This window comes from Plasmodium berghei (genome assembly GCF_900002375.2).
Source record: "Plasmodium berghei ANKA genome assembly, chromosome: 9".
Classification (NCBI taxonomy): domain Eukaryota; phylum Apicomplexa; class Aconoidasida; order Haemosporida; family Plasmodiidae; genus Plasmodium; species Plasmodium berghei.
This window is the reverse complement of record NC_036167.2, coordinates 1,199,163-1,226,534: the sequence shown is the minus strand read 5'-3', so window position 1 is coordinate 1,226,534 and position 27,372 is coordinate 1,199,163. Positions and strand designations below refer to the sequence as shown.

The window sequence follows — 27,372 nt, the reverse complement described above, 5'->3', positions numbered from 1 at the left end:
AATGCGTGTTTGTGAAACTAATGAGGCATAAAAAATACCCCCTTTCATTTGTTTGAGTTTCTGTACAAATTTAACATTATAAGAGAAAAGTTAATTAAAAATTAAGAATAATTTAATGTAGAATAACTTGGTCTAGAAAATGCGGGAAACTTTTAAAATAGTTCATTCTTTTAGCATATATATAAGTTGAATTACATATAGAAAAGTCATAAATTACAGAAACACAATGTTGAAATTCAAAAAATGCGCAAAAAAATATACGATTTGGCAATATATACTAATTTAGTATTAAAGTTAGAATTGTTTTACACCCATTTACAAGCAGTTGTATAAAGGGTTAGTTCGATGTTTTATTGATAGCAAGCTCAGTTTATGGGCACCCCTTTCGACGAAATATATATATATTAACTGCTAGGTTTCTCATTGTTATAGAAATTGTTTTCGTGTATAGTAAATACAGAAGGTATAACTAATTCAGGATGAAAGGATTGCACTTCTTTTAAAAATATATATCTCAATTGTGTTTCAGATAAAACCATCCAATCATCAAAAGGAAGAATAATTTTTTTTGTTGAGAAATTTTCTAATTTTTTTTTTCTAACATCTTTTAGATAAGGATGATCTAAAGCCTGGTCAATTGTGATTCGTTTATTTGGATTAAATTTTAACATTGATTCTAATAAATTTATTCCATCATCTGAAATAGATGGGTATTTTTGCTTTAGATTTATAGGTTTTCTGTGCGGGAATAATTTAATATATTTTATAACTTCGGGTTTGTTAATATTTTTAAGATCATCTTCTGTAGGTGTACCTATGATATTAAAAATAATATTTAATTGGTCTCTATTACTTTTCTCATGTACTTTTTTTGAATTACGGTCTGGAGATAGTGGAAAACAAGAAGATCCTGGAAATAAAGGAAATCTATTAGTGGGATCATTAATATGGCTTTGTAACATATTTAATAGTTCTGCAAAAATACAACCAGTAGACCATATATCTATAGATTTAGTATAATTTTCTTGTAACAGGATTAATTCAGGGGCTCTATACCATCTAGTAACTACATGGCTAGTTAATTGTTTTTTTAAATTTTTATTATGTGGCCCTGGTTCTTCATTTTCTTCTAAATCATTTACTATATTAGTATCTTTTTCACTATTTATCGTTCTAGCTAAACCAAAATCACATACTTTAACAGAGCAATCTTGATTTAATAAACAGTTAGCTGGTTTTAAATCTCTATGGATAATACCTGATTCGTGAATAAAATTTTCACCTAATAATAAATTATATAATATAGTTTTTATATGTTCTTCTGTCAAAAATATTGGGGTTTTAAATAATTTTTTTAAGTCCGAATCGGCTATTTCTAATACTATATACAATTCGTCAAATTTTAATAAATCATCAGGTATTATTAAATCATATAATCTTATAATATAATCACTTTTTAGTCTATTCAAAATTGTTATTTCTCTTAATATTCTTTTACAATCAATTAAATCTTCAAACATTCGATTTACCTTTTTTATTGCAACATTTTTTTCTGTATTTTTATCATAAGCTAAATATACATACCCATACGACCCTCTTCCTATTAAGTGCTTAATTATGTAATTATCTGGCACATGCACATTTTTTATAATAGCTTCTTTTATATTTATTTTTTCATCATTTATTTTGCTAGTTTTATTGTTACTATTATTTTTGTTTTTCTCGTTATTATTGGTTTTTTTTGTCTCGGATGCATTGTATTCTTTTTCGCCAGATTTTTTGTTAATATCGTCGTTATTTTTTATATTTTCATTTGTGTTCTCATTTATGTATTCCCAACTTTTATCTTCTTCATTGCTATCTATATATGTGCTATCATCATTTTGCATGCTTAAACATTCTGAAGCATTGTTTTTTTTTTTTGTATTTTTTTCCTCTTTTTCAATTCCAGAGTATTCTTTTTTTTTTTTCAACATTTTGAAAAAAAAATTTACATTTATACGTAAAAAAGGAGAATGTGCGTATATATTTATTTCCTCAATGTATATAATATTATTCAGGTAAATATATATTATATGATCGTATGGGAAAACGCTAAAAACAATAAACGGGCAAAAAATATATGGATTGACAAAATCGTTATTTTAGCTATTAAAATTATATATTCTCTTTTTGAATACATGTTATTACTATTATTTATGGATCGATTTAGCATTTCCATATATGCATTTTTTTTCATGATTTTTATACCGCAAGAATACATACATTCATAATATACATATTTATGAAATTATTGTGTGTAATTAATAAATATATAGATAAAAATAGAGAATTTTTTATTTTCAAATATTCCATAAAAAAAAGTAATTAAATATAGCGCGCAATATGTTTACTAACAAAGTGAAATTGCTTAATATAGCATCTATACGTTTCTACATAAGACAAGTATATTTGAGATTATGACAAGGATAATAATAATATAAGTATGATAATTGAATATGATGCATTTTTATATGAAAAGGAGGTAATACATATATTATTAAAAAATTAAAATAAATAAGAAAACAAAGTCCGTGCAATCGAAACACATAAAAATTGGGAGACTAAAAATGTATTTGCTACAAGTTTATGAGATAATAATTCTTCATAAATACTTCAAAATGTTAGCTCCTTTTTTCATAATAGCTATGTATACATATTTGTATACCTATTTTTATAATGTACTGCATATATATCTATATTCTCTCTTGATATACACACATAACTTTTTCTTTATATGTGTAGTAAATTATGAAGTTCTATAAATTTTCTATCCCTTTTTTGGTTACTATTATCAGTATTTTCCCATTAAACAATATGTCTATTGTTTGTTATCATAAAAAAAGGAACAAATTTAGAAAATTTAATTAAATAAATAGTATTTAAATGCAGTATTTTGGGCTCAATGAAAATACAATATAATATTTTCCTTCATATTCCTTATTTTAAATTGCATTAGTAAAATATGCAGAATGGAATATAAAAATATTGACAGTATTTATACAACATGATATGTAGTAGACACAAAATTAAAAGTTCATCAGGTTTAGACGTAAAAAATAAACAAAGAATGAAAAGAAATATATATTTGTATAATATTGGTCAGAACTTTTGGTTTTTGTGAAATATAATACCATCCATAGATGTAGATTAATTGATTTTCATATTTATTTAGGTTTATTTGTTTTATATATTAATTATTATAATGATCATTGCCCCAAGTGGCTGCTTTTAGATTGTTTAGTTTAATTTAACTTTCTAATACTACAGTAAGTAAATTATTTATTTTGTTTTATTTATTTTTGATGAAATACTTTTTATTTTTTGGTCCCTATTTTTTTTTGTTATCTTTACGGTAACATTATTGTGTGAGCAATCAACTTAAAAAATATAATTAACATATAGTAAAGTATTAGTAATACAATATAAATAGATATAAAACTGTAGTATACACTAATAATTATAATGATAACATATTCAATAAAATAAAGATATGATATATTTATTACACCGTAATTTGTACTTATAAGAAACGAGAAAATAGCAATGTTCGGAATAGAGACAATTACAATATAATTTTTATGTAAATATAACTATCATAATTAATTGGCTTAATAGCACTTAAATACTCTTTTTATTATTCATTTCTATATATTTTAATTTTCGATTTTTATAATTTAATTTTTGATTTAAAAAATTTCTTTCAAATCTTATTTCACTTTAAATGTATCAAGAAGTATATAATTCAAAATTTTGACATACATATATATATGTATATGTAGAGATATATATAATATGCGCATTTATTTATTGCCCTAAAACCTTATTTTCTATGGTGATTCTGTTTATTTAGCATAGAAAATATATCCATTCCTAGTATTTGTTACTTTTTTTTATGGGTTCAGAAAGAATGCATTCCTATGCATGCACTCATGGTATAAAACATTTTCCCATAACATTTCTTCATTATTTATTTTTTACTTTTATACAATGTAAAAATTTTTTATTTATTTACAATTATGTAAAATTTTTAATTTGAAAAAAAAAAATAAAGATGAATTATTTTGTCTTTATATGATTGTTCATTATAAGACAATAGCAATATTCATATTTTCCTTCATTTCATATTTATATATATACATATGCATACATTTTTCCCCTCTCATAATCTCATAAGGATAATAAAATATAAATTTTTCATAAAAGGAAAAAATAAATATTTTTCTTTAAAAAATCGTAACATTTTTTATAAGGGGAATATTTAAATCATTATATAAATACATTTTAGCAGTAGTAAGTTTATATGTGTGCAAGCAAATTCTAGTTAATAAATAAATACTTCTTTTATAAATTAATTATTCAGATATTGTAGTTAGACACAGTACGATTAAATCATCACATATATATTTATACACATGTATATATACCCAAGCAGTGTATTTACTACCTATCAATCTTACATATATGTGCACGAATATAATAACTCACTTGACACCTACGATGCATTCTTTCCATTTGGCTTAGTCATAAAAGAAATATAATTTTAAAGAGGGAAACTAGAGAATTATCCATAAATTAAGAAAGTAAACAAAATAATATGCCAACTCTTAGCACACCGACAAACTAGCGAATAGACAAAGAAGAATTTCGTGTATGGGATTTTTATATAATAATAAGTCATAATATGATGGAAGGGATCAAAAAAAGTACCCCACCAAATATGGATATTAATGAAAATGAACAAAATAATAAAGATGAAAACAAAGTAGATATGAATGGGTTTTGTTTTTTTGTAAACACATGCGAAGAAAAATTAAACGAGTTTTTGGAAAATTATTTTTGTAATAAAACACATGAAGAATTAAAATATACTGAAGAAAATCAAGGAGCTAACAATTGTATTAATAACTATAGTGAAAAAAATAATAATACTAATGTAGAAAATAATGATAGTTATATTTCAAGTCATAACGCCAGTAATAACACTATTGACAATGGAGACAATAGTGACAATGATTCTTCAAATGAAAATGAAAAAAATTATTATGAAAAAAAAATTATTAAAAGTAATTATGACAGGATTGCCATAAATTTGGTTGATACAGTGGAGCAATTTATGGAACCTTATGTAAATGAGAGATACAAAATTGTTGTTCACGCTATTATTGGTGAAAATAAAAAACAAGGGGTAAAAAAATGCAAAAATATATAAAAAAAATTGTCTTATTTTTTCTATAACATAGAGTTTTAACATTAATTTTCTTTTTCGTTTTTTTTAATCTTATAGATACATATCGCGTCCAAATCGCTTTGGAATGTCGAAACGGATAATTATATTTCCGCAAAATATGTTAACGATTTTATTTTTGTTACTGTTATGGTTTTCCTTTTGTATAACGAGTAAATTACATAATAAATGAACAAATAACCATATACATATATATGTGCTATAATTAACTTAATTTTTACTTCCCTTATAGGAATATAATTTTGTTCGATCATTTTATATTTTTTTTTTTTTTTACTTTTACTTTTTTTTATAATATATATTATAAAAAAAAATGTATAAAGTGAAACCATATAACCATTATTTTTTGTATGTAGTGATCATAAAAAAAACAACAATTTTATTATTTATTAATACTTCTAAAATATATTTATTTATTATATATAACATCCTTTATCATCATATTTCATCCTTAAACAAATATATTTAGTTAATGCTTGCTATTAAAACATAAACAATTGCAGCATTAAAAATAAAAGATTAATTCATCATTAATAATATCGAGCAACAATGTCTGACAAGGGTGAAAAAAAAATTTACATGCGTCAGTTATTTGTTTATTTTTTTTATTTTTTTTATTTTTATTTTAATTCTTTTTATTTATTTAATAGTCTTTTGCCCAATTAATCATAAATAATAAATCTTCATAAAAAATTTATTATATATATATGTATATTGTATATTATAAATTTAAATGAAATTGGGATTAATTAAATAAGCTTCCGAAAATTTTATACAATTAGCCACTTCACACACATAATAGTATATTTTTATAATGCATATAATTTTGTAGATTACTTAAATCAAGGTTCTTTTTTTTTCTTTTTCTTTTTGTGTCCTGATTTATATTTATATTTTCATTTGTACTTAATTATATTATATATACTAATAATGTTATCGCTTTGTGCCTATTTCATTCTTTATTCATTTTTTTAATTAATATTATTGGTACGAGAGTTTGATTATACTAATTATGCATTGTATAACATCTCTGTTTTTTTATTTACACATTTTATATTTATATATATATATATAATATTCGTTGTGAATATAATCAGGAAATAATATATACACACAATTATTACACATATATAGTATATATATGCCACATATATGCTTTGAGTTTGGACTTATTTTTTAAATTTCATACATTTTGAGGGTACTTTATATATATGCTAATGCATTTCATAATTATTTTTTCATAATATATATTTTTTTGTGTATATTATATATGATTAATTTATGAATTCTTAATTAATTTACATTTTTTTGATTTTAATTTATAATTATTACGGAGTGTTTCTTCCTTTTTCATTATTATTTAAATAAAAAAGAAGCAATTATTGATAAAAAAAAATAATAATAGAAAATGAGTAACATCCATACATTAGCAGAGTATAGGGATGGGTATGGTGAAAATCTTCCATTCAATAGAAGTATAAAAAATAATTATAAAAATAATAAAATGCATAAAAAATATACAATATAAATTTCTTTATTGTCTTTCAATATAATTAATTTTGTCCATAAAATTTAACGTTTCTGTCTCATACTTTTTAATTCGAATATGCACCAGCACATGCATAAGTACATGTTTATATATATATATGTCGATTTATTTATGTTCACCTTTTATTTTTATTTTGTAAGCACCAGGGTATTATGCGTCACAGAGTAGTTTTATTCAAAGATCAAAACCTATTGACGTAGTTAACTTGATTTTCCCCAATTTTACATGGAAAAGTTTTGTCATGGTTGTTTCCATAATACAGATTATCGTTTTTATAATATCTCTTAGTATAAGTCCTGGAGAATTTTTAACTCCTTCTGGTATTAATTGTGTCCGAATGCATATCTGTATATATATAATTGTATTGTATATTTTTTCACACACAAAAAAATTCATTGCTTTTGTATCCATATGATATATTTATCGCTTTTACTCCCCATATAGGCAGCATATTAGTAACACTAGGAGCAAATGTTGGATCAAAAATAAAAAACGGAGAAATACATAGATTAATATTGCCTATATTTTTGCATGCAAATATATTTCACACATTTTTTAATGTGTTTTTTCAATTAAGAATGGGATTTACCCTTGAAAAAAATTATGGAATATTAAAAGTTGCGATTTTATATTTTGTATCGGGGATATATGGAAATATACTATCATCATCTGTTACATATTGTACAATAAAAGTGGGTGCAAGTACATCAGGTATGGGGATATTAGGAATAGTAGCATCCGAATTAATTTTGTTATGGCATATTATTAGACACAGGGAAAGAGTAGTATTTAATATTTTATTTTTTACTTTAATTTCCATTTTATATTATTTTACCTTTAATGGATCTAATATAGATCATATTGGTCATTTAGGAGGTCTTTTATCTGGTAAATTTAGAAATCCAAAAGAGCATGAAAGTCTTTTTATCAATCATGTTTTTGTACATATATATGTGATGATATCATTGTTACTTTATTTTGTTTTTATATCATAATTAATTTGTTTTTTTCCATTATCAGGAATATCTATTGGAATGCTTTATAATGAGAAGATGGAAAACAAGCCAACATGGTATAATAATGTAAAAATTGCTTCTTATGCATGTTTAGTACTGCTAGCTATAGTTCCAACTGTTGTTTTGTTTGCTGTTCCTCGTGCATGCTAAAAAGTTATAGTAAATATGCTTTGCTCCAAATATATATATATATATGCCCATTTTGGCATATATATATAAAACATTTATTCCGCACATAGTAAGCGACCATTTACACACCTATATGATTAATAGATTCGAAATCCATACAATAAAAATTTAATGAATTATAATAATATTAAAAACACATGCATATTCTTTAATTTGCTCCTTTAATTTTTTATAACCATTTTTTAATTTCTAATAATGATAACAATAGTAACAATTTTTTAAGTTATTATATTTATTTACCATAGTTTTTTCATTTATTCTCTTTTTCTTGTATTTTTGTATTGCCCTTTTTTGTTAAATTTTAAATATACAGAAAAAAAAAACTTTTTTTTTAATTTAAATATATACATAACTATAAATATATTTGTGGACACATAATTTAATTAATAAATTTGAAAAGTTAAAACCACATTTAAGCACAGCGTATATGTCGTTATTTTTTTAACATGTTTTCTATGAGTTATGTTTTCTTTTGTGTTGTTTTAAAAATATGTATATCAAAATCAATAATAGACAAGCCAGTTTATTAAACTAGACTCAACGATATATTTAAAAAATATTAAAGCTAAAAAATTATTTAAAAATATTAAATAATTTCATTTTTACAAAATAAGTTGATTTTGTTAAGAATACTATTTAAAAATTAAATAATCATCGAATATTTGTTTTTTCCATTGTTACATCGAGATATTTTTTCATTAAACAAACGAAAATATTTATAACTTAAAAAATTATAATATAAAAAAAATAAAACGACAAAAAAAACAAATAAAAATCGGTACAAAGATATATACATAGGAATAAATATGAATTTTAAGGGGCAGTTCTCTTAATAATATCATCAGCTTTCATCCTTAATTTTTTGATTTTTTTTTTTTTTAATGAGCCTATTTCCTTGAAAGCGGTATGCATTAATTTATCAGATTCCACCTGCATAAAATATTTCAAAAAAAAATAAAAATAGTTTGTGTTTTTACAACTAATTAACCAATTAGTGTAATTGGGAAAAATATTTATATATGTCATGCGTGATTTTGCATTATTTGAATGTTCTTACCATATTTTTAGTAGATTCTTTGAATATATATAAGATGGATTCTAATGAATTTGATTTAATTAATTTTTCTTGGTTCATTTTAAATAGAGCTAAAACAATCCGGAAAAGTATTTTATCACCCTCATAGAATAGGCAATCCCAAATTCGTAAGGTAGTTGCAATCTAAAAAAGGGATCCACATTTAATTATTTATAACAAAAATAATGGCATTACATAGATATATATGCACACGTTTGCTTAATATTATTGATACTATTATTATATTGTAATTTTTTATTTTTATTTTCAAATACTAACCGGAAAGGCTGTGCAAAATAAGCACAAGAGCCACTCAGAACATATCCAAGATACATCAACATCAAATTCTCTGTGATAAGAAATAAAATTATAAAAATGAAATAATATTGATATATATCTAATTAATTATATTTTTCTCAATATAGAAAATCATTTAAAACAATATTATATGTGAATATATGACATACTTCATATGCATGTGGACATTCGGAAATTTTATTTTAATTAATTCTTCTATAACAATAATATCTCTTCGTAATCCTCTCATTTCATGATTATAATAATCTAAGCGGAAAAAAAAAATATATAAATATAATAATTGTATGCATATATATGTATTGATATATCTCTCTATATATGTCTTATATGCTAACCACTAATGTTTATTTTTTTGTGTGAATAATCTGAATCAATTAATTGGACAATAGACCAAAATGCTAGTTCTTCTTTTAAAAATAATAAAGTAATAGCCGCGATAAAATTCATACTCTGAAATTGATAGGAACAAATTATAATTTTATAAAATCCAAAAAATAAATAAAAAACTAAAGGGATTATTATAGATACATATGCATACATAGATTACCATATTTCAATTATACATAACTACAAATCATATAAAAACAATAAATTATGCAGATACTCAAATATAATAACCTGGCAATAATTTATTTTTGGCTTATATATGGCAAATGCACGTAACACATTTCTCAGTTTAGTTAGCCCTTTAGAATTTAATTGATACTATGAGTAAACAAAATACATATACATTTCATGGAAATAGATATATTATAAATAATTAAAAAAATATATATTTTTATAAAACAAATTCAAAAATGTCCATACGTTTTTATTATGTGGAAAAGTACGAAGCATGTCCAATTCAATCTGACTAAGAACTTTCGGTTCGATTTCACTATTTAAGCATCTATAAAAAAGATAAAATATTATGGAAATTTATATGTCTGCATATATCCAAATAAAACATATTTTCATTATTTTTTTCATATTACCTTTCGTATATTGTTGGGTACTTTGTATATAAAACCACACTACCCAAAAGGTAAGGCCATATATTCATTCTATATGCACAAAAAAAATATGATATAAAATATATTGGTGATAATCGTAAAAATGTTACAAACATAAAAGAATACATACAATGTAATTTAATGCCCATCTATGTATACTTTGCTCAATATTTATATCTGTATAATCCATTTTTGTTTAATATTGCCATTTTATTTCTAAATTCAGATGGCTAAGTACCTAAACTTATCGGGGATACCTTTTCGAATTAGTTTTTTTAAATAGTAATTTTTTTTTATATCTCTCTTAACTGCAAAGTATTGTTGCCATCTGCACAAGAAATGAATGATTAACATTTTTATAAATAGTATATATTCTCTAAAATAAATCCTCATACACATACATATGCACAAATATGTATATATAGGTATGTAATATATTTTTTGACGTGTTATATATAAAAAAAATGTAATACTTTTTTTCAATTTTCCTCTTTCTCTTTTCTAGGGCTTCCTTATCAATATCTTCAGCATAAATTGATTCTCTACTTTTCTCAAATCCATAATGATCATATTCATCATCTGAAAATATAATTATAAATGATGGTACCATATATTTTTCTGTTTCAGCTAAATATATATAAAAATGTATAAACAGCGTTTAAACAGTTGCCGCCAAATTAGGACGTTGTATACAACTATAATATAATGTATTTTTTTTAATTTTTTTTTGTTTAATATCATACCACTAATGGAAGCTAAACATTTATTTGATTCAGGGTTTTCATTCGAAAAAGTATTATCTGAATCAAAATTATGGTTCTTATTTAATTTAATCTTGTTTTTTTCTTTGAAGAAATTTATTCTCATTTTTTAAAAATTACACTCCTTTAAAAATCATTTTCAGCATGTTAAAATCTTTATGCATGTTATTATGTTTTATATAGTATATATATATTTTAATAATATATATACTTTCTTACATATTTTATGTTATAAGAAAATCTCATATAAAATATGTTATATCTATAAAAGTGCCTATAAATATTTATACACCTAATCAGAATACCATATTTATTATAATATATTTAATTAATTGCCCATCAAGGAAATTTTACTTTTAAAATTAACACTACTGTTTTTTTCGGAATTTTTCTATAGCAATAATAATATACCATTTGAAATGTATTGTTTAAAAAATCCTTATAAAACATAATCTAAAAATAATATTTTTTAACAATTTTATTATTACAAAAAAGTTAAAATAAACTAAATATACTATTTATCTATTACTTAAACTCGTTACCCATTCTTATACAATTAATGCATACATATATATAATAAATAAATTAATGCAACATTCAGAGAATATTCCCCTTTCTATTTTTATTGCATAATACACCCTATCGCTTGACATTAATTGAATATCCATATAAAACATATTTGTGCATTCGTTAAATACTTTACATAATTATGAAATGTACTAATATAATGTGTTGTATATATTATAAAATTAATAAGTATGTATTTTAAACATTGAAAAGGCTAAAAACAAAAAAACACATAATTTGTTATTTTCCGTTAGTAATGGTATAAAAGGGAAAAACCACGAAAATATGGTATAATGTTATAAAAAAAAGTATTATTCCTTTTTCCCTTTAAGTATATACATCATGCTATATGTATATGTTACATATACAAGGAGATCGAATGAATAATGTACATGTATATATATATAAGATAGACCTACTCCTATATCCATTTATATTTATCCCAATAAAGCCTGTAATATTTTAGAACAATTCAATAGAATTAGCTACTTATATTTATTAGTAAATAAACATTAACGCAGTTTCGATGATATATTTTTTAAGATAATATTTATAAATATTCTATGTGAACAAAAAATCAAATAATAAATTATACAAAAGCAAAGAAATTTTGAATTCGTAATAATAATAAAATGAACTTATAAATTGAAAAAAATAAAGACTTACACGTATGTGTAAGCATGTAATATGCTACTAAAGTAAAACATAAACATTGAAAAATAGGTGCATTATATATATGCATTTTCAACTTGAGAATAGTAACTGATTAGTTGATACAGCTTTGGACGGAAGTTAATACTTCCCTCTCAGTTACATATACACAAAAATAGTTTCCATATTTTTCCCTTAATATGCTTATTATTTTTAATATTGCATCTCTGATACAGGTGTGTAGTTATAAAAATAGTTTGATATATGCACGTTTTTGTTTTTTTTATGGTACCAATTAATATAAGGGAGACTCCACCCTTCAAATTGGTCATCAAAATTTCTTCGATCTCTTAAAGAATAATACCTATTCATACGTATATATTCAAATCTTGTCCTCCTTGCTTTCATTCTTGAAAATTGATAATAATGTATTTTAGCTATTTTATAATTCATAGATTTAATAATATCTAACTGTAATAACTTTTCTGAAGTTAAATCAATTGTTTTAACATAATAATGATGATAAGAAAAACATAACCATACAAGTCTTTTATCTTTTTCTAATATGTCGAATATTATTCCGCTTTTATATACATTTTTAATATGTGGAATTCGAAGTTTTTTTAAATGCCATGATACTTTTTCATTAAATTTTCTTTCCTTTATTTTTTTTTCTCCAACATCTAATATATATATTTTTTTTAATATTTTTTTTACATATTTCGGTAAACTATCATAAAAATTCCTTTTTTTATATCTTAAATAGCTCCTTATTATACAAATATTTGTGTGCATATTTTTATTTTCTTTTGTTTTGTTTAGTAACAAATTTATGTCAGCCTCATCTTTTAAATCATTACAAAGTTTTAAAAGCAGTTTATAAATAACAAACCAGTTTATATAATTTTCTCCAAGAATAAAATAAGAATATATAAGTTTCGTGCAATCTACACTAGTTAAATCCAACTTTATTTTTACTTCATGTGGAATTTTTTCTACATTTTTATCACTGTCTATATTATTTTCATAATTTTCATCATTTTCTTCCATATTTAACACGTCATACAACTCAGCATTCATCTTATTCAATAGCACATAATCCATTTTAGACAAGAGGGCCAGATAAAACATCGAATTAACCAAAAGGTCTTTATTTAAATTGCTTTTTTTTATAATAGATTCTATAATTTTATCAACTATAATATGATTTTTGTATTTTTGATTATATAAAGTTTTTAAAATAAGCTGCATTTCTTCGTTATCATCTATAAGTTTATTTTCATCAGGATTTATTTCATAGCAATTATTTAATATATCGAATAAAATCAAAAATAGTTCATCATTCATAACCTTTACATGATTATATACTTCAAAAATTGTAAAAATTAAATTTTTATTATCATAATTTTTTTTTATCTTTTTCAATAATATAATTAACTTTTCACTTAATAAAGATAAAATATGAAAGTCAATTATTTTTTTATAAAACATTGTTATGATATACACTAATACATTTTTTATTTCATTCTCAATATCATCCATTGGTCTATCACTGCTACTTATGTTGCAATTATTCTCTTTGATATATTTTATGGCATTATTTATATTATCAACTTCACTAACTGATTCCCCATTTACATCATTTTCTTTTTCTGATTCCAAACAAATGTGTAAGTAATAATCCATTTTGTTTGTTTTTATATATTTGTTTATTATATCGCACAAACTTTTTTCACATTTAAAAACCTTATTCCATATATTACTTAATTCATATATATTATTTTTATCACTACGCCTTGTTATATTTAAATCAATTAAATTTGAACTAATTCCATATTCTTTTCGAATGTATTCTGCTATCTTTTCATTATCATTTATATTCATCATACATTTTTTCTGTTCTTCAATATCGCCATGCTTCCTTACGTTACTAAACCCTCTTTTGGAAACATACTGATGCAATATTTTCCCATTGTTTATGAATTTTTTAAAAATTATTTTATCATTTTTTTGGGACCATCTTTTAAATATCACACTTGTGTATGATATTATCATTGTAATCCACAATACTTAAAATAGGGCATCTCATTATCAATTCAAATCTGTGATTATATTTGACATTCATAACGTTATTTTTTACATTATAAATTATTTTTCATGAAGCAGGTGATATTTCCATGCATGTTCATATGTTATATCTTTTTCCAATATCGTTATTTATTTTTTTTATTTTTATTTATTTATATCACTCTTTACTGTACATTAGCTAGTTAAGCACTTTCTGTAATTCATTTTTGCTCGTATATAAGTTTATTTTTACTTCGTTTTAATTTAATGTTACATACTTTAGTTTGTAAAATTGTTCATATTTTTTACATGTTTTTTTTATTTCGTTTTATAGTCTTGGTTTATAATCTTCTATGCATGAGTTTTTTTTTGACCGTAAATTTTTTAAATATAAATTTTTTTTTTTCATAAACTTTTTTTTTTATCTTTACGTATGTATATATATACAAATCGCATATGCTCTAGTACATTTTTTATCGAATTTATTACATTTTTTATAATTTAAAACAATTACACGAATCTTCATTGAAGTTCGTGAAGTTGTGGATATATAGTTGCATACACATGCTAATACATAAATCTCTATATATTAATATATATGAGCATAACTTCCATGGAATTTGATCAAACCCAAATTCGACAGCCTTCCGAGAAAATCAATAGTTTGGATTATATTGATAATAATGAGAATAAGAGTAACTTCAATTTGGAGAAGGAAATACACAATATCCTAGTTGTGTTTGGAATGGTCACAGAAATTATACTTTCAGATAATCACCTCTTAGAATATGTAAACTTCAATGATATATATAAAATATTACTTTGTATATTTAGAGCTCGTTACGAGGATATATTAAATGGTCTACAAAAAAACACCGTGAAAAATGACGAAAAATATAAAGAGGGGAAAATAGAGAACGAATCACAAAAAGGGGATGAAAGAGATTTACCACAATATAATGATTCACATAAAAAAAAAAAAATTGAAAATATAAACAAATCTAAAAATAATGAAGTTAATGATATATGTGGAGACAATGAATTAGCAAAAGAAATAAAATTAAAATTTTCTCAAATGTTTTATGGTTTACCCGACAAAAAAACAAATGGCAATAATAATAACAACAATATTATGCGCTTAATACCTATAAATAGTTTAAATTATATTAAATATGCAATAACAGGTTGTATATATTTACATGGGAAAATATCAACCCGAAAAATGTCATTGAGACATATATTAAATAGCCTTGATTTTAATCTCTATATATTAAACAATTACATGGATACAGAAAATAGCTTAACAGCAAATAGTGATTTAAAGACATTAGCTTTTATTATTAATCAATATCAACCTATTGTTAAGGAAAATATTTATAATGAGAAAGAAGAAAGTCTAAAAATGGAAAAAGCTAGTTTATGTGCATCATCTTTTAATATATCAAATAATATATTTAAATATTCTTTATTATTTGAATTAATATTTATAACTAGGTCACCATTTATTATTAACAAATTTATATATTCAGTTTTCAATGACATGCTATGTATACCAAATATAAATAATAAATATAATGATATTGTTATTGTTATATCATGCATTTTATTTGTTAACCATTTCTTTTATCATCTTAATCATCACCATAAAACGACTTCTCCATATTTTAAGTTAATTAAAAAGATGTATATGTCTCAAGTTGAAAAAATTATTAATATTTTTATACTTTTAAATCCAACTAGCTATGCATCAGAAATGAATAATGTTATTTCTTTGGTCAAGGAAATTGCCAACTTATATTCCATTACCTATTGACAAGTACTTATTCCGAATTAATATGCATATATATACATATCCCTCATTTGAATGAGGCGATATAGAACTACCACTAATGCTTATCATTCTTTACTCACTATGAGTTCGTTTTTTTTTGTTTTACCTTTGCGTACTTATTCACTCTTACTAGTATACATTATTTTTAGTTTATCTGTTGAGTATTAGTTTTCCGCATATACTTAAGAATGACTAATTTGTTAATTTTATTACTTATCAAAATATTATTGTTACTATTTTTTTTATTGTGTTTTATTTACATTCCTACTTTGCAGTGGTAATAAATTAGACAAAATTAATACACACTTAAGTCACTTATAAAATTTCAAATATTTTGAATTTTTTTCGAATTATTATTCTTACTATTGTTATTGTAGTTTTTTCCAATATAACTATTATTATCTTCGCTAAAATTTTATGGGATTGTTTCTTTATTTCTTTTTATGTATTTTTTGTTTTGAAAACTCTTTTTAGATATATCTCTTTATAAATTTATCTTTACTTTCTCAGTGCATGCACATAAGCATATTCGCAAAAACTATTATATATATTTTTTTCATACCCCATAAGATAAGGATATGCAAAAATATAAATAGAAGAAAAATAAGGTAATAAATATTATTCAAAATTTTAATAATTTTAATAACTATTGGTATATCAGGTGCCCTACCGTTTTTATTTGTCTTCTTGTATATTTATATCCATATATATACATATGTGTATTGGGCTTTTTGAACCCCACTTCTTACTAAATTATTTCTATGCATGTTTTTCCAAAAAATATGAAAAATTCGAGTTGTAATAAAAATAAGAAAACTAATGAAAGGCAAAAAGTTTTAGATTTTTCGAATGATCCAAATGAGTTTGAAAAAAGTAGTAATTCAGATAAAGAAATATCGGTTGTTAATAGAACGATAAAATCTAAAATATTTTTGTCACTAGATAATGATATTAAAAATAATAACAAAAATAGCACAAGTAAAAATAAATATGGAAATAATTGCCCAAAATTAGTACAAGGGAGTATACAAAAGACAAAGAAATTTGATGAAGCAGAATTTACAGAAAAGAATAAGGTATTACCATCATTAAATCAGTTATCATCTTCTCTTTATTTGACAAAAAAAAATGAAAAGTCTTTTATACCTAAAAATAATACTATTATTAGCGAATATGAAATATTAGATACTATAAAAAAAGCAGATGATAATTGCTTAGAAGCAAAATGCAGTATTTATGAGACGAAATCTATTAGGATAAAAAAAGAAACATATAGACATAAAAATAATGCAGAGTTAGAGAATAATGAAAACAATACGCACCACAAACTTGATAACTCAATAAGCCAATCTAAAATAGATGAATACAGCAATGGATCTGATGAAAATTTTACAGAAAATTATTCTTACAACAATTTAACAGAAAATAATAACAATTACTATTATTCCCTAAAAAATTATAACATATTTCATCAATCAAATGATAATAATTACATTTATAGTATAAACAAAAATTGCGTATTTAAAAAGGAACCAAATAGTGATACTAATAGCGAAGTTATAAAATATGGGAAATTTGAACTCGATGAAATAAATAAAGAATTAGAAAAAATTATTGAAGAAGAAAATGATATACACGAAAAATTAATATATCTCACTAATAAAGAACTTGATATAACCTTAAAACTTAAACAAAAAAATAATAAACAAAACTTGTAGAAAAGGTATATCCCAAAAGGAACACTATAAATAATATATCAGTAATTTTACTACTCCAAAGTATAAAAGCAGTGCACACAAAAGAAGAATGAGAAAATGAATGATCAATGAGAAATAAATAAGTGCATATACATATGAAAGGAAAACATAATACGGGGAAAATAACAATTCACGTATGAGGATTGCTATAAAAAGGATACCTATACTTTAACTATTTTGATTTATTGTCATTATTATTATTTTAATCCTGTAAGTATGGCTAAAATACCAATATTCGATTTCTACGTCATGTAAAAATAGCTAGTCATTATGTAGAGAAAACTTTTTGAGCAAAATGGTATTAAGTGCAAATTTTTGTTGTAATTTGTATTTTATGAACGATTGGGGAGTTAATGTTTTAAAGGGTTTATATTTGTATATATACACTCATTATACTTACTAATTATGAAAATATGATATAAATGACTATATATAAGGGATATGCTATGATGTATGCTCATAACTATGCGTGTGTAAGAAGATCATATGGTCTTTTATTTTGGCAATATATAGATATAGGAAATTTGTTTATGATGCCTAAAAGTCTTATTAATATGTATTTCATTATTATTTATTTTATATTTTTATGAAAATATATGCATTTTACTCTTAAATTATGCTCATATAAAAAACTATTACAAGAGTAGCATATACTTAATCCATACTAATAAATTTGTAATGAAAAAAAACGAAAAAAAAATTAGACGAATAAATAGTTTTTTTTTGTTTATTTTTCTTCGTTTTTTTTCTTATTTGCTCAAAACTTTTTTACTCATAAGAACCAAACACATTTTATTTTTTCAATACATATTTTGTCAATTAACTTTTCACTTTTTTTAAGTAATATTATTTTCAAACTGATAAAAATGTATACAAAAATAAAACATTTTTATGAAAAATGAATTCCATATATGTGCATATTAAAGTAATTATATGTATACGTAATTTACTTTTATTTCATGTATACAAAATTTAACTTGTTTGCTAAATAAAAAAGTAATATTAAAAATTTATTAATTATATATATATTATGCTAATAGGCATGCGCTTTAAATATACGATTGGATGATACAATTATGCAAAAATATAAATATGTATACAAATCGTATTACAAAAAATATGTGGGAATTATAAATTATTCAAATGAATATATATTTACATATAATACATCCAAATTACGCTATATGCTCGCAATTTTTTATTTTTATCTTTTCAATTTTACATTTATTAAAAACAAAAAGTGTATATTTTTAAGAATAACATATTATAATAAAATAACATTACTACAGAGCATAAAATAGGAAATAAAAAACAGTGAAATGAGGAAATTATCAAAATATATGTGTTTATAGCGAACGCTGATATAATATTTTTTAAGGCACTTATTAAAAAGCAGAAAGTGAAATATTTTACTCATTATGATTTAATTAAAGCCCAACAATACTACTTAATTGCATATTAAACGTAAAATAATAATAATAATCGAGTTAAAAGGATCGTAGATAGATATAATATATTATATTTTTTCCTTTTTAATTTTTTTTATAATATGCATATGTATGTAAATCTGCGAACACCCATACATACTTGTGTAATCATTTCCATTGAAATATCCCACATTTAGTTACATTTAAAATTTATATATTAAGGATAAAAAATGATAAACTAGAGCCATTCCTTTCTTTTTTTTTGAACGAGTAATTTTAAAACCGTTGGGAATATAGTTATATATATATACATGCATGTAGAGATATTGCTTCGTAGTTGTATATGTACATGCTCCCATATATATACATGTAAAGACGTGTTTATATAAAGAATACTTATATTTTGTATATATGTCTTTTGCATTATTATAACCCTTACGATTTTTGTTATATATATATTGATAATACATCCCTATATATACACATTTCATATGCTATACATGTTTATGAAGCGCATTTGATGTATTTATTTATAAAAATAAGATCATTATCGTTGTTTTTATTATCTAAGCTATTACAAAATTGTAGATGAATTATTGGGGATAAAATTATAAAATAAAATACATAAGCATACTCATACTTATGTATATATTATTTTTATATTGAAGAAGATCAGCAATAAAGTAAGGTATTCGTTTTTTGTTACGCCTTAAGATGCATTTGAAAATATGCAAATATTTGTGAAACATATGAAAAGATAAAAACGAAAGTGATTACCCATTCCGTGTGCTTACTCAGGTAGCCACAAATATATTCATCATCATTTTTCAGAAATTGGGCATATTGCATGTATGAATGAGTTTACATATTTATATATCCCAGAAAATTTTATATATTATTTGTACGAAATACACCTTTATATAAACAATCATACATTAGCATCCTCATTTATACGTGAATCCAACAAAATATATCTTTACATGTACAATTATAAATATTTTTTTCTTTCCTTAATTCATATTAAATATAAAGTAGATGACAAAATTGGCGACTATATATTAAAAAACGAATTAAATAATAATAAAAGTTAGTAAAATAAAAAACCATGCCTAAAGATAAACGCGGAAGAATATTTTTTAATTCACACGGATCAGATAATGAAAGGGATAATTCTAAGCGCTCAAAAAGTGACCACAAATCTAACTATTCAGAGATAAGTCCCCATAATGGTTCAAATAAAAAAAAAAATTATGAAAAAGAAAAAAGCAAAGATAAATTAAAAAATGATAATACGAAAACTTGTAAAGAAAATATAAACTCATTTAGTTCTCCTAATTCTACTAGTAGCATTTCGGATTTGAACAACCTTGATTTCGATTTATCCAATGGATCATGTAAGTTTATTCTATTCGATCGATTCCTTTACTTCTCTCATTTTATCAATATTATATTTACATTTCCTTTAATATTAATAATATACATATTTTTCAACTTTGAGAGAGATGTACGTAAAATATGCTTATCTGTGCTCCTGATTTTCTGTTGCCATTTAATTATGAACAATTTATTTCTGCACTTAATAAATTTAATATATATGTGAATTTTTTTTACAGCTTCGAATAGTGAAAATGAATTTAAAATTCTTAAGGAAAAAGAAAATGAAGACAAATTTTTAGAAGAAAGACGCAAGAAAAGAGAAGCAATAAAAGAAAGACTGAAAAATATGATGAGCGAAAATAATGACAGCAATAAAGAAACTGATGTTAGCACAAATAAACATAATGTTTCAAATAATCATGATAAAGAGGCTGAAATTAGTATTCATTCAAATGCAAAAATAAATGACAAATGTGAGAACACTTTCACAACTTGTAAAAAAAATGATATGCCAGAAAGTTTAAGTAGAATACCATCTATGTTAGATGATATTGAACAAAAGTATGTTTTACTTTAAATTTAATGAACGCAAATTTGTAATAAATAAGCATATACATTTATACATATTATAAATAGTTATATATATATATATAATATTTTCTTATTTTAGTGAAGCAGCTTGTATATTTGCTCCCAACAATGAAGTTATCGAAGAGACATGCTCTTCTTTATCTTCTGATCATGAAATAATTGATGACAAAGTTCCTAATGAAAAAAATGAAACAATGAAAGAATATAATGATTTATATAGTGATTTAAAAAAAAAAATTAATGAAGAAAAAATAAAAATTCGAAATTTTATAATTAAGCAAAAGGAATTACATGAAAGAAATAAAATGGTAAATAAATTTTTATAATTTTTTTTATAAAAAATATTTATGTATTTGTGATAGTCTTTCCATTTATTCTATGTATTACACACTCTTTCATATTATATGAATTCATTTATTTTCGAATTTTGTTTTAATTTTCACAGAATGGTGATGATTCTGCATATATTAATAAGAAAAAAGAAAACATTGAAATGAATAATATTGAAAGTATAGACTTTCAAGAGCAAGAAGATGGCATTGACAACGACGATGTCGATATGTTTTCCAGTGAACAAACACATAAAAAAAGAGCAATCGAAAATATCAGAATAACCGATTATTATTCTGCAAACAATGCAAATTTATCCGATAATTGGAATGACTCCGAAGGGTATTACAAGGTATGTATTGAAATGTCTTATCTCTCTATATATGTGTGTATATACACGCAAGTATGCATTTGCTGCACACGTATGAATAATCAAGCTTCATTATATATATATTTTGATTACCTTCTTTTTAGGCTATTGTCGGAGAAGTTATCGATAATAGATATAGTGTTGTATGTGAATTAGTCGGGAAAGGTGTTTTTTCAAATGTTTTAAAATGTTATGACATGACAAATAAAATACATGTAGCTATTAAAGTTATTCGAGACAATCATATGATGCATAAAGCTGCAGAAAAGGAAATATCAATTTTGAAAAAATTAAATGATTATGATAAAGATAATAAAAAGCACATCATTCGCTTGTTAAGAAGTGTAAAATATAAAAATCATTTGTGTTTAATTTTTGAATGGATGTGGGGAAATTTACGAATAGCCCTTAAAAAGTATATATAAGAAAATATTAAAAAATATATTATATTAGCATATTTTATATATTAATTTTTCTAATTATATATTTTTTTATCTTTTTTTTAGATATGGTAATGGTCATGGATTGAATGCAGCCGCTGTACATTGTTACACCAAACAACTGTTCATAGCCCTAAGGCATATGCGTAAATGCAGAATAATGCACGCAGATTGTAAGTTAAAAATCCAAAATATAAAATTTTCAATATAAAATAATTATTATGTTTATATTATACCCATAATACACTTTTATACTTATGTATGTACATATTATGTATATTTGTTTTATTTTCTCCCCACTACCTAATTTTTGCAGTAAAACCAGATAATATACTTATCAATGAAAAATTTAATGCTTTAAAAGTATGTGATCTCGGAAGTGCAAGTGATATATCAGAAAATGAAATAACCTCATACTTAGTTAGTAGATTTTATAGAGCTCCCGAAATTATATTAGGCTTTCGATATGATAGCCAAATTGATGTATGGTCTGCAGCAGCCACTGTTTTTGAATTAGCCACTGGAAAAATATTATTTCCTGTAAGATCCACATTAAAAAATAATAAAAAAAACTATAACATAATGAATCCAAAAAATGTATGTATTTTTTTCACAGTTTCTCAAACAGTCTTTATTTTATTATTTTTTTTAGGGTAAATCAAATAACCATATGATAAAATTGATGATGGAATATAAAGGAAAGTTTTCACACAAAATGATTAAAGGTGGGCAATTTTATTCACAGCATTTTAATGATAATTTAGATTTTATTTATGTTGATAGAGATCACTATACTAAAAAAGAAGTAGTAAGAATTATATCTGATTTGAGGCCTACCAAAAATATAACTTGTGATCTTTTGGAGCACCAATATTGGTTGAAAGGTTATTACAATTTTTATATATGGAAAAGAAAAAGCATATACATTATTCATTTATAGTTATAAAATGTTGATAACGTAATATTGCATTAATAGTGAAAAAGTATGCACCTCCTCAATACTTTATTTTTTTTCAGGAAATAGTCCCAAAATGCAATTTTTAAAAAAAAAAATAAAGCAATTAGGAGACTTATTAGAAAAATGTTTGATGCTAGATCCTTCCAAAAGATATACACCAGATCAAGCATTGCAACATCCATATTTAAGAGAGTCAATACATTACTCAAAAATGCCAAATGATTGATATGGATTCCCCAAAAAAATAATAAAAAATATTTTTTATTGTATCATTTATAATAATATGTGTATTGATGCCCAGTGTATATATATATTCATACTCGATTCACTTTTGCTTATGCAAACCTTCTTTTTTTTTTAATAAAATGAATTAACAATTTATACTATTATTTATTCTACTTTTTTTTAACATTTATTTTCTATATTTAATATGTCTTAATTTTTTCGTTGAAAGAACACTAGTAATACTAGATGGATGCTTATATCCAAATGCTATTTCATAAATTATACTGAATAATGGAAATTCGCTTTTTAAATCACGATTCTCCAAAATTTTATATATCTCCTTTGATGTGTATACTCCCTATTGTAATAAATATTTTATTATATAAAATGAGGGAAATAATAAAAATCAAAACGTTATAAATACTTATGTAACGTATTATTTCACACTTATGACATTTCTATATATATCATATTTCAATTTTTTTTCTTTTTTCGCAAAAATACCTGAAGTTTTTGCCCATTTAACAACTCCGATTCAATTTTATCCCATGAGTCTTGGCCATTTCTAAAGGCAAATTCTGTTGCGCATTTTACGTTTCGTCCTCCTAAGCAGGTCGCTATAACATCGGCTACTCCACAGCTATCTAAAAAGGTTTCCTTAAAATTGTGAAATAAAAAAATAAATGAAAAAACGTTATAAAAGTTGTCCCATTGGATAATTTATGCATATATATATGGCTGATTCATTTTCGTTCATATATTATTAGGATGATAACATTTATATACATTTACATTATGCTTATATTAAATTTGATGTTTCATTTATATTTTATTTTTTCAGTTTTTCATCAATTGTTTACATCTAGAACATTCGGAAAAAATAATTTTGCAAACTTTTTCATTTCCTCCAAGCCAATTCTAATAATAGCAGATTTGGTATTATAACTTTTTTTGAATGCCTCTGAAAATCCTACTCCTAAAGCAACAACATTTTTTAATGCTCCGCACATCTTGACATAAAATTTTTTATAAAATTGTAAAATAAATTATATATTTACTATACCAAAATTTGTGTGTTAGGGGTGGTTCTTCATGCATATTACATTTATATATGGAACACAGTATTTACCTCGACACCTGCTTTGTCCTGTATGCAATTTATTTTAAAATAATTTCTGTCAAATAAATCTCTCCATATTTCTGCAGTTTCTAAGTTTTCGAAACCTATTGTAGCTTCGCTAAAACTTTCTGTAGATAATTCCTAGAAAGTAAGAAAAACACAATTCAATCATTCGTTTAGTGTGAACTTTATAATATCATATCTGCCGGTTTGGTAATAGATATAATTATATATTTATAGTGTTTTTATTTATATTTAAAAAAATTTTAATACTATAATTTACCGAAGCAATGTTTGACCCAGATAGAACAGAACATTCAATATTTAGCATGTTTTCTATTATATTTGATAATAACATGGGTTTATAGTCACATATTTTTACTCCTTTCATTAAACTTATAGCCTTTGCGGTGCTTTTAAGATTTTTATTTTTCAAAATTTCGCTTAGTGTTGTCTAAAAATAGGAAGATTGTAAAAAAGTAGAATCATATCTAAAAATGTATGTTTATAAAAATGGAATATATTTCAATATAATGAAAAATATGATAACATGATATGATAGAAAAATATGAAATTGTAGAAATTATAAAAATATATTGAAATTTTTTACGCTTTAAAATGTTAAATATTCGATATTTATTTATATATTTAAAGAGATAATCATGTGAATAAGCATATGTGATGCACAAATAGAAATAACAAATTTGCTGTAGAATAATATATATTTTTTTTAACTTAAATTACTTTTAAATATTGGTGGGGAACAACAAAAATAAGTAAATCTGCACCTTCAATAACTTTATCGATATCAGGAATAGCCACAATATTATTTGGTAGTTTCATCCCTTTCATATATTTTACATTTTCTTTTGTCTTATTTATTATATCACTTAACTTTTCGTTGTCTATAATTTCTTCATTGACATACATTCGTACCTAAGCACAATGCACAGTAAGAAATAAAAAAAAAAGAAATAAATCCAATATTTATAGTGTCTATATTTATGTAATAGTATTTATTTGAAACTAAGAGTATATACATATATATATGTTTTTTTTTCCCATTTTTACAATTGGGTGGAAAATTTTCGATCTTTGAGTATTTTCAGATATAATTTTCGAAATGACTGTGCCCCAACTTCCGCTACCTATAATAGATACCTTAAGTATCCATAAGAAAAAGAAATTGTTAAAGGGAAAAAACAGATAAATGCATATATATATTTCAATACGATTTATTAATACATAAGAAATTTCATTGTGAATACATGGACTTTTTAACATGTGAAATTAAAATGTATAAAATTTGTTGCATATAACTGATGAACAAAATATAATTTTTTACTTTCAATGGCCCATTGTGCTTAACAGTTGGGAATATAACATTTTTATTTATAGCATTTGCTGAACTACCAGAATAGCACAGAACTACATTAATAAAAATGATTGAGTAAAAAATAGATCTTATAACCATTTTTTTATAAAACATAACTATATGAGTTGTTGCATATATAATAATTACGTATTTCTCTTATTCGATTTGTTTTATATATTAACTATCAGTATATATATATATTTTACACTAATCACAATACATTAACATAGTGTACATTTTTTGTGGAACGTTTTTTCCTTTTGTTATTTTATAAATTGGATATTTTTATAAAGATCAATAATATTATTGCGTATGCAAAAATGTATTTATAAGGGTTGAGATGAAACAAATAAATTAAAAAAAATGTGCAACATGTTCAATCTGTTTATCTTATATACCTGCATTTATAAAAGAGACATAAATCCTATAATTAATTAGAATAATTCATTGCTTTAAAATTTATAATATATTTATCCATTGAAATTATTGTTACATTAAAGAGAGCAAATTATGTATATATTATCGATTTCAACAAATATAGAGAATATGAACAGATAACTGAAAGATGTGACATTTTTTTCGTATTTATTATTTATTTTACATACTTTATTGTTATTATTTTTTGTGTCATATTTTCCTTTTGTGGCTTGTATTTTTGTGAAATTATCCTCAATTTTCATTATGTGTGATTTTAATAATATATCTTTAAGTATACCTATTTTTTTATACTGTACAGATTTGTACTAATTTATGTATATATTTTTATTACCATCGTTTATATTATATTATGTAAAAAATATATGTATGTTTTTAATAGCTTTGCATTGGCCTCTTGGTATATTTTTTTTTCCTTTTTTATTTATGATTTATTATTATTTTTTTAATGATATTGGAAAATATTTTTTTACATTAATACAAATGTGCGGTATTTCAAATTTTTATTTCTTTGGGATGCAAAAAAAGAAGACAATAAATAAAAACGAGTACATAAGTGAAACGAAAAATGAAACGGAGTTCATATGAATTAAAATAAATTCACAGAATATTGCAAATATGTATTTTTATGTTTTCCTTTTAATTATATTGTTAATTGCTTGTC

General features: G+C 23.1%; 9 protein-coding genes across 10 annotated transcripts; 5 read left to right on the top strand and 4 right to left on the bottom strand.

The window, feature by feature from the left end:
* Positions 1-404: 404 nt before the first annotated feature.
* PBANKA_0933700 (mitogen-activated protein kinase 2) lies at positions 405-1,976 on the bottom strand (the record flags this gene model as incomplete). The annotated part of the gene is made up of 1 exon (XM_034564942.1): positions 405-1,976. One exon carries the CDS (start codon positions 1,974-1,976, stop codon positions 405-407), a length of 1,572 nt encoding a protein of 523 aa, XP_034421688.1.
* Positions 1,977-4,723: 2,747 nt separating this feature from the next.
* Positions 4,724-5,443, top strand: PBANKA_0933600 (dynein light chain Tctex-type, putative; the record flags this gene model as incomplete). The annotated part of the gene is made up of 2 exons (XM_034564940.1): positions 4,724-5,227; positions 5,327-5,443. The coding sequence occupies 2 exons, from the start codon at positions 4,724-4,726 to the stop codon at positions 5,441-5,443; spliced, it is 621 nt and encodes a 206-aa protein (XP_034421687.1).
* Positions 5,444-6,695: 1,252 nt separating this feature from the next.
* Positions 6,696-8,002, top strand: PBANKA_0933500 (rhomboid protease ROM1; the record flags this gene model as incomplete). The annotated part of the gene is made up of 4 exons (XM_034564939.1): positions 6,696-6,762; positions 6,977-7,156; positions 7,281-7,724; positions 7,857-8,002. The coding sequence occupies 4 exons, from the start codon at positions 6,696-6,698 to the stop codon at positions 8,000-8,002; spliced, it is 837 nt and encodes a 278-aa protein (XP_034421686.1).
* An 852-nt stretch (positions 8,003-8,854) lies between these two features.
* PBANKA_0933400.1 (GTPase-activating protein, putative) lies at positions 8,855-11,293 on the bottom strand (the record flags this gene model as incomplete). 2 transcript variants are annotated; one of them, XM_034564937.1, is made up of 11 exons in its annotated part: positions 8,855-8,971; positions 9,099-9,260; positions 9,396-9,465; positions 9,584-9,680; positions 9,770-9,884; positions 10,053-10,139; positions 10,242-10,323; positions 10,409-10,477; positions 10,665-10,754; positions 10,900-11,005; positions 11,170-11,293. In XM_034564937.1, 11 exons carry the CDS (start codon positions 11,291-11,293, stop codon positions 8,855-8,857), a joined length of 1,119 nt encoding a protein of 372 aa, XP_034421684.1. The 2 variants fall into 2 exon arrangements, with proteins under 2 accessions (XP_034421684.1, XP_034421685.1); XM_034564938.1 differs by lacking the exon at positions 10,053-10,139.
* Positions 11,294-12,618: 1,325 nt separating this feature from the next.
* On the bottom strand, positions 12,619-14,460 carry PBANKA_0933300 (RAP protein, putative; the record flags this gene model as incomplete). Its single annotated transcript, XM_034564936.1, has 1 exon — positions 12,619-14,460. The coding sequence occupies one exon, from the start codon at positions 14,458-14,460 to the stop codon at positions 12,619-12,621; it is 1,842 nt and encodes a 613-aa protein (XP_034421683.1).
* Positions 14,461-15,070: 610 nt separating this feature from the next.
* On the top strand, positions 15,071-16,285 carry PBANKA_0933200 (conserved Plasmodium protein, unknown function; the record flags this gene model as incomplete). The annotated part of the gene is made up of 1 exon (XM_034564935.1): positions 15,071-16,285. The coding sequence occupies one exon, from the start codon at positions 15,071-15,073 to the stop codon at positions 16,283-16,285; it is 1,215 nt and encodes a 404-aa protein (XP_034421682.1).
* Positions 16,286-17,064: 779 nt separating this feature from the next.
* Positions 17,065-18,021, top strand: PBANKA_0933100 (conserved Plasmodium protein, unknown function; the record flags this gene model as incomplete). Its single annotated transcript, XM_034564934.1, has 1 exon — positions 17,065-18,021. The coding sequence occupies one exon, from the start codon at positions 17,065-17,067 to the stop codon at positions 18,019-18,021; it is 957 nt and encodes a 318-aa protein (XP_034421681.1).
* Positions 18,022-20,592: 2,571 nt separating this feature from the next.
* On the top strand, positions 20,593-23,779 carry PBANKA_0933000 (serine/threonine protein kinase, putative; the record flags this gene model as incomplete). Its single annotated transcript, XM_034564933.1, has 9 exons — positions 20,593-20,881; positions 21,101-21,425; positions 21,535-21,763; positions 21,901-22,137; positions 22,260-22,570; positions 22,662-22,768; positions 22,912-23,135; positions 23,248-23,479; positions 23,613-23,779. 9 exons carry the CDS (start codon positions 20,593-20,595, stop codon positions 23,777-23,779), a joined length of 2,121 nt encoding a protein of 706 aa, XP_034421680.1.
* Positions 23,780-23,965: 186 nt separating this feature from the next.
* Positions 23,966-26,387, bottom strand: PBANKA_0932900 (glycerol-3-phosphate dehydrogenase, putative; the record flags this gene model as incomplete). The annotated part of the gene is made up of 8 exons (XM_034564932.1): positions 23,966-24,136; positions 24,283-24,435; positions 24,639-24,788; positions 24,908-25,039; positions 25,182-25,352; positions 25,643-25,834; positions 25,970-26,059; positions 26,244-26,387. 8 exons carry the CDS (start codon positions 26,385-26,387, stop codon positions 23,966-23,968), a joined length of 1,203 nt encoding a protein of 400 aa, XP_034421679.1.
* Between the last annotated feature and the right edge of the window lie 985 nt (positions 26,388-27,372).